This window comes from Patagioenas fasciata, chromosome 8, assembly GCF_037038585.1.
Source record: "Patagioenas fasciata isolate bPatFas1 chromosome 8, bPatFas1.hap1, whole genome shotgun sequence".
In the NCBI taxonomy this organism is placed as follows: Eukaryota; Metazoa; Chordata; class Aves; order Columbiformes; family Columbidae; genus Patagioenas; species Patagioenas fasciata.
The window spans coordinates 25651462-25662016 of record NC_092527.1 but is presented as its reverse complement, the minus strand read 5'-3'; the positions used below and the strand labels follow the sequence as shown (position 1 = coordinate 25662016).

General features: G+C 44.9%; 1 protein-coding gene across 1 annotated transcript in view; it reads left to right on the top strand.

The window, feature by feature from the left end:
• Positions 1 to 2272: 2272 nt before the first annotated feature.
• Positions 2273 to 10555, top strand: part of PKD2L1 (polycystin 2 like 1, transient receptor potential cation channel) — a 17200-nt gene continuing 8917 nt past the window's right edge. Inside the window, exons 1-5 of the mRNA XM_065843612.1 lie at positions 2273 to 2567; positions 6305 to 6418; positions 7765 to 7892; positions 9065 to 9321; positions 10194 to 10418. Of these exons, the coding sequence (XP_065699684.1) occupies positions 2273 to 2567; positions 6305 to 6418; positions 7765 to 7892; positions 9065 to 9321; positions 10194 to 10418 (1019 nt within the window). The remainder of the gene's footprint in view (positions 2568 to 6304; positions 6419 to 7764; positions 7893 to 9064; positions 9322 to 10193; positions 10419 to 10555) is intronic.

Genomic DNA, 10555 nt, shown 5'->3' with positions numbered 1-10555 from the left:
CCCAGCCTACGGGAAGCTGCTCTTTGAGCCCCTCGAAGGAAGCTGCTGGGCTCTCTAAGCATGGGTCACCTCTGGGAGTGAACTGCTGGTTGTTTGCTGTGCCAGAGCCCATTGCATTGCACAGGAGGATGCACCTTTTGCTTTCAAGCCAGGCCCTCAGGGCACTTGTGCTTCTTTAAGTGTGATGCTCACCTGGATGTTCATCCCTGCCCATGATGTTTCAAAAAAGGGCTTTCACTATGCCAGCACAAGGTTGGCCCAACCAGCTCCTATGAGCATGTACTGGCTGCAGAAATGCTGCATCAGGGCTGCTAGCCAGCTCTGGATTGTTCTTTCGCTGCCATCATCTCACATGAGGGCTCACCAAGGCTGGACAGGCCCTACTGGAACTGGGGCTATGTGAGCTGTGTGGCTGCTGGAGATTCACCGGTGCAGAAGTGCTCAAGACCAGTGGGAGCCATGGCGCGTGTGGGGGTCCCATCCTAGACCCCATTCACTTCAGCAAGTTGAGACCACCATGTTCAATGTCCAGGGTAAAAACAGGGGGAAAATGCCTGCAAGGCTTCAAGTTTAAAGAGGGAATGGAGGTTGGAAGTGCAGACTTTAATGCTGCTTAGCTGATGTGGAACCCAATAGAGAATTTTGTAGTAGATACGTGGGTGTATATGTACCCACACAGATGTGCACATCCACATGTATTGCAATGGAAGTTTAGGAAATCAGTACCCTGCAGACCAATAGTAAAGGTTATTCATCATCAAAGTAAGACTAAGAGATCATGAATATTTACTTATTTGCTTCTTCTGGAAAGAAGCAAAAAGACCATTGTCTTGTAAAGGACCTCGTAATGTTCTCCTACACCTGTTTCTTTCTGCTTAGCCAGAGTTGCACATGCCGTTCCCTGTGAGTCTGCAGCCAGCCAGTGAAATCCTCACTGAGGGTCACTGCATGGGTACATGAATGCAAGAGAGCTTTCCAGTGTTAGGAAGTATGGATTTATACCCATGCAGATTTTTATGGACACTTATTGTTAAGTTGTACACAGTAACAAGTTTCTCCTAACAAGGTCAATTTCATTCTGTGCTTGTCTAAGATGCATTTCTCTCCCTCTCCATCTTCTCTTCCTACTCAGATAGGTTTATCTTGATGGATTGGAGACACAGAGGGGTGCTTGCTGATGCAGTTTCTACCGGTTGGTCTGCAGAGAGCAGCTTTTGCCTTTTGTTTTGATTCCTCAAGGAGTCTCTCATAAGATGGTTTGCTATCTTAGCCTCTGCACATTCCTAGAATGAGAATGATCTCAAGTAATTCAAATGCAGAGTAAATCCAGTTGTTTGATGCTAGAATGGAGATACCCAGAGAAGACTTGGTTTAAATGAAAGGTAATGAAAACAGTGAGCACTTTTTATGCAAGGATTGTGTGTGGAGGAGATTTGGAGAGTTCATAGGTACGTTTTGGATGGTTGTCAATTGAAGAGTTGGATGTTTGCAGGTTAGGTGTAGGGTAGAGGGTGAAGCTGACTTTGTCTGGGTGGTGCAGTTGAATGGTGTGGAAAGCTGATGCAAAACGGGCTTCTGCAAGTGACCCTAAATCTCAAGATCCAGCTGGCAGCTCCAGACATTTCCTGCAGCCTGGCAGGGCTGGGGCTGGGTTGTACAGAGCTGCAGCATTACCAGAGCCCACTGGAGTGACGCGCTGCATCAAGATTTCCCCGACCCCCAGAACAAAGGGTCCCTATCCAGCCCCTCTCCCCAACGGCGCTTGCACGGAGTCCCATGATGGCCCCCAGCTCTCACTGCACCCCGCCAGAGCCTCACCTGGAGCTGAGCTGACCTGCAGGCAGCCTGAGGGGGTCCAATTAAATCCCACCGGCCTCCTCCTCCTCTTGCCCCCCCCCAACCCCTCAGGGTCTGTCTCCTAGCAGCCTCCCCTTCCCACGGTAGCCTCTGGATCTGTTATCTCCGTTGGGAAGCAGAAAAGGTTTCCTGGATGTGTTTCCTTGTGTTCCCGTGTCTGCTGGGATAATAGGGCTGCTGGTGGTTCCTAACGGCAGGTAGAGCCAACCCTCTGGTAGGTGTCGCCAGCTGAGCTGCTATAAAAGAGAGAGAGAGAGAGGATATGTGCTGTCTGTGGGAAGCTGGTGCTGTGCTCTCCTGGCTTGCTGAGCTGGACAGGCTGTTTGGCATGGACTGATTTTCTCATACAACTCCAGCCTGGGCAGGCAACCTTCACAATTCTAGTTGAAAAGTACTTCTGCTGTCAGTGAGTGCCATGAGCTCAGCTCACCTAAACAGCAGAACTGCAAGCTACTTCAGAGCCTCAGAGGAGCATGAACTGGAGGCAGTGGGGAAGAAAGCGTGGGACAATCCTGTTTATAATGGCTCTCCCTCCACCTCCTTGAAGATTCGAGCCATCTACAACCCCAAGTCCACCCTGGAGAATCCCTATGAAAACTTTGAAGAGGTGAGGGCTCCACAGTACTACGAGGAAGAGCAGAGCAAAGCTGTGGATGGGAAGACAAGTCCTTTCCTCAAGTGCTGCTTCTACATCTTCAGAGGCATCCGAGGTAAAGTTCTGACACTTTACTAGAAAGGACTTACTGGCCCTTGGGGAGAGTGATGGTATAGTGAGGGGTGGGGTAAGCGTGGGGATGCAGAAGGTAGAAACCCCATAGTATCCGTGTAGCCCAGGAGCCTGCTCAACATGGACTAGCGTTACTCTGGAGGTCACCTTTGGCTGACCTGGAGGGAGCATCCTCATTCCCTGTGCCTTGCTGCAGCTCCAGGTCTGTCCTGTTATCTTTCCTATTAGGCAGGAGGTACAGACAGACCTAGTGGTGTGCTCTGGGTCATGCAGTAAACCTTTTGGCAGAGGTTTGGACTTAGCTTAATTGTCCTGAATCCATAGGAGTCATCACTTCGGTGATAAGACTATTCTGCCTTTGTGTACATTTCCCTAGATGGAGAGGTATTGGCCCCTATGTTACAGTGACTTACGAATATCCACCAAAGAAAATCTAGTAGTGTCAGGACTGAAAAGCAGAGGATAACAGGAATGTATCAAACAAAGTTTTGCCTAAGACAGCTGAAAAAAAGAGGTGCTAGTTTCTGATCTAAAAGACAACGGGGAATGAAATATTTTACAGGTTTATTCAGAGGCAATCAAAAAGCTGGGAGCGAGTTAGGTCTCCTGTAAGGATACAGCCCTGGGCAGGAATGTTTGTTGAACTGTTTCTTATAGAAAGCATAAAGTCCTAATACTGTAAAAACAGGGAAGACATAGCAAGAGACTGTATTTCTTGTGGAAATTATTATTTTCTTGCCAATGTGTCTTTTCTTTCTGACTTGGAAGGCAAGAAGCTTTCTCAGAGCTGTACCCTCTAACAGCACGTGTGAGTGAATAACAGTTTAGCCTCATCCTGAAGTGCACAGCACCTCCATGATCAATTATTTCTTACTTGTCATGACAGTTACAGACTAACACTACTAATTCACAGGGAAGCCAGTGCCGGGGCTTTAGAGGTTTCTCTTGGCCAGAGAGCAAATACTGGGTGGGCTTGGAGGGTAATTACAGATTGCTCAGAAGCAGTGTATCATTTATCTGTTTTTTTTTTTATTTTTTCTAATATCCTTTCTTCTAGGCATTGTTTGAGACTTAAAAAGGAAAAATGAATCCATACTTTAACATTAAAATTTCATTTGTGAGACACCAGGTTTGAAATTGGAGCATGCAAATGAAAATACCTGTCAGGACACTACAGCATTTCCTTCTTCAGTGACTGTTGCAGCAGTGTGTCCTGCCACCAAGAGTGGCAAACAGGGTTGTAGGACAGACCAGAACTGGAGAAATGAGATCCAAAGGCCAGTGCAGCCACAAGGAAGACCCCCATCAACCACACTGAGGTGTGGACTTTTCCCTTACAGAATTTGCATCCTTCCTTTGCATCTTTGCTAGGCGCTCATTATTTTTTATTGTCTCTGCAAGTATTGCTGGTTCTCTCTCTCCCCTTCCATTTAATCACCCTAGTGTCTCACATGGAAAGTGGAGGTAGTAAAGATAAGTTGCTTTACCAAGGACAGTGTTGGTGTGTTTTTGTGAGTTTTTTTTTTTGTTTGTTTGTTTTGGTGTTTGTTTGTGTCTTTTTCTTTTTTTCTTTTTTTTGTCTCTCCTTAAAAAAAGATTCCTTGGGATTATGTGTCCGTAGCTCTTCAGGGGTACTGGTCATAGTCAGCTTGTTGAGTTATTTTCATGTCCTCACCAGCTACTGGGCTAGACTACCAGCGAGCAGCTACTACTGCTGCTGCTCAGGACTATTCCTCTCTAAACTGTGTCCAAGAAACTGTGTCGTCTGGTTCCTGCTGCCTCCTGCCACCACAGCTGTTTGATGGCCAGCCTGCTGACACACTTTGCTGGGTATCTGGACGGCATGGTGACTGATGAGGGCCATCCAGCTTCCCACTGCCTTTGGAAGAGGATGTTCAGCTGCACCTGAGATCGTGAGCTAGTCACTTACCTGGGTTACAAGCCTGGTTTAAAAGCAGCCTTGGAGGATAATGCTGATGTTGCCATTAATTCTTACCAGTAACTTGTTACTATAAGGAACACAAGAATTAGAAACAAATTGTATTGATTGCCTGTTTTCTAGTTTTACAGTTACTGAATGCAATCTGAAAGGGTACTGGACCAGCCTCATGCTACTTCAGGTATAGTTTTGGGCAAGTGTCTGAACAAGTTTTCAAGGGTATTTGAGTGTTCCCGTATTTAGGTGCTCCTGAGTACACTTCTATGCCCAAAGCAAAGAAAGGCTATGTTTCTGTTCTGAAAGTGTGGGTATTAGGGGTTCTCTGATTCATGGAAAATCAAATAAGGTTGTTAAAAAGTTGTGATGTAGTCATATATAGAGATGAATGGGGTCATTTGAAAGTGATCTGAACAGATGGTAGGGTTGTGGCTCCTTGGGTTTTTCCATTGTGGAGGTTCCTGTAGACTACATGCTACTCTCTCCTGCGTATGAGTTAATCCACATCTCCCCCAGGCTCTCATTTCTGTTGCTGGTCTGACATGTCCAGAACAGGCTATTGGTTTGTCTGTCCAGGAGCGAGGGTGGATGCTGCAACAGTCACTATGACAGCTGATGGTGCAAAAAGCTCTCTAAATCTGTTGAGATGCCAAAGAGCTATTGAAAGGACAGGAGTAAATGCGCATGGACCACTATACCTCTTTCACTTGCTCCAAAGAAAAAAGCACCTTGTCCTCTGCCAGAGATGACTTCAAATGCGTGGCATTTGATCAGCTTTGATCCTGGCTTGCAGGAAGATGATTATTAAATACTACTCGGGGTGGGCATCAGGGCTGAGCTCTCTAGAAGCTGCAGAAAGCGGCAAGACTATGGGTATTATTGACGTGGCTTCCATCATGAGGCTTTCAAGTGGAAGTTCTTAGGCCTTTCAACTTCAAGAGCATTTCAGAAGTCACAGCAGAAAGCCATCAGAAAAAGAACAAATACACTAATGGTATCAGGCCATTCATCAAAATATCAAGGTTCCTTTTAAAGGAAGTGTTTCTCTCTTTTTGATCAACCCTGGTGATGTTTAATGAGTTGCTTTCACTGTGTGAAGAAATTGAATCACTAGCTGTTGTGATTGGCATAACTGTATTGAAGTCAGCAGAGCTCCATTGATAGACATCTTGAAGACAATTTGGCTCTAAATGTTATGCTGAAAATATTGAGTTGGGTTATTTGATTGAGTCTTATGACCTACAATAAATCCGCAGGAGTTTTTAGATAAGGAAGGGACAAATATTTTGGGTCTCATGGTTCAATATGCACTAAGAGGACTAACAGTTATAAAGCTAACATCAGATGCAGTTCTGCTATGGGAGACCTGTCAGAAGATCAGCTGTTGGCACACAAATGACTAAGGTGAAACTGTGGTTTCAAGAGTACCAGTGACAAAGACTGAGTTTCTGTCAAGAAGAAGCTGAAAAACAGGCAGGAAAAGATCAGACCGTATTGAACTCAAACAGAAAACTGCAGAGTGATTTAGCAAAATAAGAAAGTCAGCATATTTCTGTTTTTGTCAGACCCAGATGTTTTGTTCACACTGGAGTCGTTCTTTTTAGGGGTTATTTAACACATTTTTACAGCTCCTAGTCAAGTTTCGAAATGAAAAGTGGTTTTCCTTTGAAAAGTGACAAAAATCCAACTCCCAACAGTGTTCTTTGGAAATGGGACTTCATCTCTTCACATGACCTTGGAGAATGGCCATCAAAACTCTCCCATTTCTTCTTTACACCCAACAGGTCTGTGGGGCACTACGCTGACTGAGAACACCGCTGAAAACAGAGAGCTTTATGTCAAGACCACACTGCGAGAGCTGCTAGTCTATATTCTGTTTTTGGTGGACATCTGTTTATGTAAGTGGCTGTCATATCTGATGGGTGCTTGTCTGAGTCCAGCATGAGAGGAATAATGTGAGGTTTTATTATTAAATTCCTCACTCTGCTGTAGGTGTTGAATTTATTGTATATGCAGTCACTGCAGCAAGCAGGTGTGTCATTAACCTACAGAACAGCTGCTGCACACAGAAGTAAGATAACTGACTGTTGCTCTAGACCTAACTGATATTGGCTAGTTTTAAACAGCATTTTCTGATCCACATTATCAGTTCTGGCCATTAACTTCACAGTCCTTTGAGAATCTGCCCAGGGTCTATTCTTAGTTTCACAGCAAAAGTTCAAGACCCAGAGAGCAGCTCTAGAAACTTCCTGGGGCCAAAGACACAGATTTTTCCCTCTGAGACTGCAGGGGTGGCTGAGGTGATAAAGCACATGGCAGCTCACAGTGTTGTTCTTGGGTGGATTTAGTGCGTCCCTGTACTGAATGCTAATGGGCTTTGTGTGGGTACAACAATGGCTGTTTGGTTTTTGGGAAGGTTCATTCATTATCACAAATGAGCACCTGTGGCATGGGACAGTGAAGAGGATTATATTTCAAGGACCCTATGGCAGAAGAGATAGACAGACAATACCAACCTGAGTTACTATCGCATTGGCACAGGGAGACAGTGTTTCAGTCACTCTTCCTAAAGAACCAAGATGCACACAGACGTATGTGTGGTCATACACTGACTCATCCAGAAAGGTGGGGTGGGGGAGCAGGTCTTGAACGCCAGCTGCTTTATTTTCATGGCACCCTTTCAAAAGCAGGACATGTTCTTAGTCATCACCATGGAGCAGGTGATCATTCATAGGAAGGAGCACTGGAGAGTTGAAACAACATGTTCAGGGAAGTTAAAGCCTACTTCTCTTTGAGTTTTTGTGAGAGATGAGAACTTAACTGGAGCTTTCCACTTGGGAAAATGGGGTGGTCTCGATAGCTTTATGGATTCAAATCAGAACTTCAAAATACAGATCATGGATTTTGTTCTGAGAAAGAAAATTCCTTTCACGAATTTTATCTGAGGAAATAAATAGTTACTGAAGCTGTTCAGTTTCATCATCCCATGGTCTTCCCTGGCTTTTAAACTCTTATGGTCTGTCAGTCTGACAGTTTAAATTCTGCAACATGCAACAGATAGGTTTGTAAATCCCTAAAAAGCAGAAAGTAGTATGATTAGAGTTCCCAAGGTTTCTTCTCTTCTGCCTTGCTCAGCTTACCTGCAAAATTATAAGCTACACCAAAAGTGAGTATTTACATATATTTATATCAGGTTCCAATATTCAGGTATAAGGGAGGACCCTCCTCTTGTCTCTTCTCTTAGTGACATATGGAATGACAAGTTCCAATGCCTATTACTACACCAAAGTGATGTCTGAGCTCTTCCTGCAGACCTCTACAGATGGCCGTGTCTCCTTCCAGTCCATTGGCAGTATGGCTGACTTCTGGGTGGTGAGTACAAGTCTGGCCTGGCATGGGGACCCCTGGGAATCTCAGCTAGACTTGGATATTGAGTTCCCTCTGGATGTGCTACCTGGTGCTTTCAGCAAGGGATTTTGCTGCCACAAGCTTTGGCCAGCTACTAGCAATAGTTATGATATCATTTGCATGCAAAATATCCACTGATTTAAAATACAGTTTATCTCTCTGAGCACTGTGGACAGAATACTGGCCATACTGAGTTCTGTGTGTGCCCAGTACAGCCCATTCCACAGAAACTTACCAGCAAGACAGCCAGGACATAACAAAAATAAATTGCTGTGATATGATGCTCGTTGCACAGATAGGGAGTACTGGCCCAGAGAGAGACCAAGTGACTTACTCCAGGTTTCCTTGTGCTAGAAATGGCTTTGAATCCCACAGTCCAATGTCTTAATGCTGGTTTCTTATTAATAAGCCTATGTCCCTTTTAATTGGCCGTTGTGGGAAGAGCATTCTTAACCTGCCTGTAATTCATGCCTGAGCTGGTCTGATCTATAGATTCTTATGAAGAAGTCAGATTAAAATTTGCACTGACTTTTATCAAAGAGGATAAAGAGAGGAAAAGACGGCTAGGGTCTAACACATATCTGTCAAAGAACGGGTGAAGGAACGATATGAGCCACAGTAAAGTGTTGAGATATTGCATCCACTTATCTCTGACAGTCAGTGAGAAATTGTTTGTCAGTTAGCTTTGTCTTTCCCTGCTGTATTTAAAAAGTAAAATGAACTATGGCATGATTGATTATTTATTTCCCCACTGCTTCTAGGGCACCAGCACATGCCCTTTTCATAATTCACGCCTCATGCCAGGACAATTCCTTGAGACACGTACTCACTGAAGTGAAAGGGACAAAGAGACTTGCAGGGCCCTTGTCTCTTTGCCAACCCAACAAAGTGCAGCAACTCTATTGCAGGCCTGTGAGAAGCCAACAATGACCCCGCTGTCCAGCATTCCTCCTCCAGCCTAAGGCTCCACCAGTCCTGGTCTTCCCCTCCTTAGCATATATCCAGCGTAAACTTCTATGACTTTCCGTCTTGGGGAGTAGAGAGGGGTGGGTCAGGTCTTACTATCTCAAGTCCAGACCAAGCAAATTCCTCTGGTCTGTGGGCTATGAAGTTGTTCTCATCTCTCTCCCTTGCAGTATGCACAAGGCCCCCTTCTGGATAATCTTTACTGGACAAAGTGGTACAACAATGAGTCCCTAGCAGGTCACGGCACCCAGTCATACATCTATTATGAGAACTTGCTGCTGGGTGTCCCACGCATGCGACAACTGAAGGTGAAGAACAATTCCTGTGTGGTCCATGATGACTTCAAGGAGGAAATCTCAGGCTGCTATGATGTATATTCAGAAGACAAGGAGGAAAAGGTCTCCTTTGGACTCATCAATGGAACAGCGTAAGTACATCTTCTGCTGTTCAGGATTAGAAAAATCTCTGATTTGTTGTTGCCCCACATTAGTCTTTTCTAATTACAATGAAATCTGCTGAGCCGCAGGATGCCAGGGTTGAGTTTTTCATAAAAGACTGGAATTCCCCTTGTAGTCAGTGGCAGCAAGTCCTTTTTGTGTATCAATAAGGCCAAGTGTCACTTTAAGGAAAAGCACAACAGAATGAGTGGCAGAGTGGGACCTGTTGGGAAAGCCATGAAAAATCCAGTGGAGAATTAGGTAGAGATTGTTGTCTGGTTTTAAGAGGGTGATAACGAATAGAGACCTTTGGAACCAGATCTATCAAATGAATGATGCTATCTGCTTCTCTCCTGGATTTCAGGAGCCAGAGAGAAGGAAGTGCACCTCTTTCATCTCAAAAACCCGTTTCTCTATAATAATGTGAAGTAGCTGCACTTTAGTAACTCTTTGCTTGCTGCATGAGTCTTGGTCTGTGAACGAGAAGCTGTTGTTCATAAAGAAATATGAGATGCCTAGTGTGTTCTCAGCAGAGGGTTGTGTGCAACATGGTAGAAGGCAATACAGAAGGTCTTGGGAGTAACCTCCATGCAAACAAGGCTGTGGCGTAGCCAACGAACCTGCAGAATTTTCCCTCCATAGTATCGCAAGTCATGTTGTGTTACTGCTGGGAAGCACTAGATTGGAAATCTCTCAGTAATGAAGAACTGATGCAGGCTCAGATCTGGAACAGGAATTAAGTGCCAACTCTCTCATTTAAAACTGCTCTGTCCACTGAAGATGTAGCCTAATTTCTCCTGGCTACAAGGTCATATCCAAGCATGGGATGGTGATGCCTTTGCTTATGGCTTGTCTGTTGCAGGTGGAGGTACCATTCTGAGAAGGAACTGGGTGGCTCATCTCACTGGGGAAGACTAACCAGTTACAGTGGGGGAGGATACTACATAGACCTCAAGCTGACCAGAGAAGAGAGTGCTGAAGCCCTGCAGATCTTGAAGGAGAAGTTATGGCTGGATCGGGGAACACGAGCTGTCTTCATTGATTTCTCTGTGTATAATGCAAATATCAATCTGTTCTGTGTTCTGAGGTAAGCTGAATCCCACCTAATATTCTTCTGCCTCTTGCTTCTTCTTCAATGCCTATGGTGGGTTGACCTTGTTTGGATACCAGGTGCCCAACAAGCCACTCTATCACTCCTCAGCAGGACAGTGGGGAGGAGAAAAT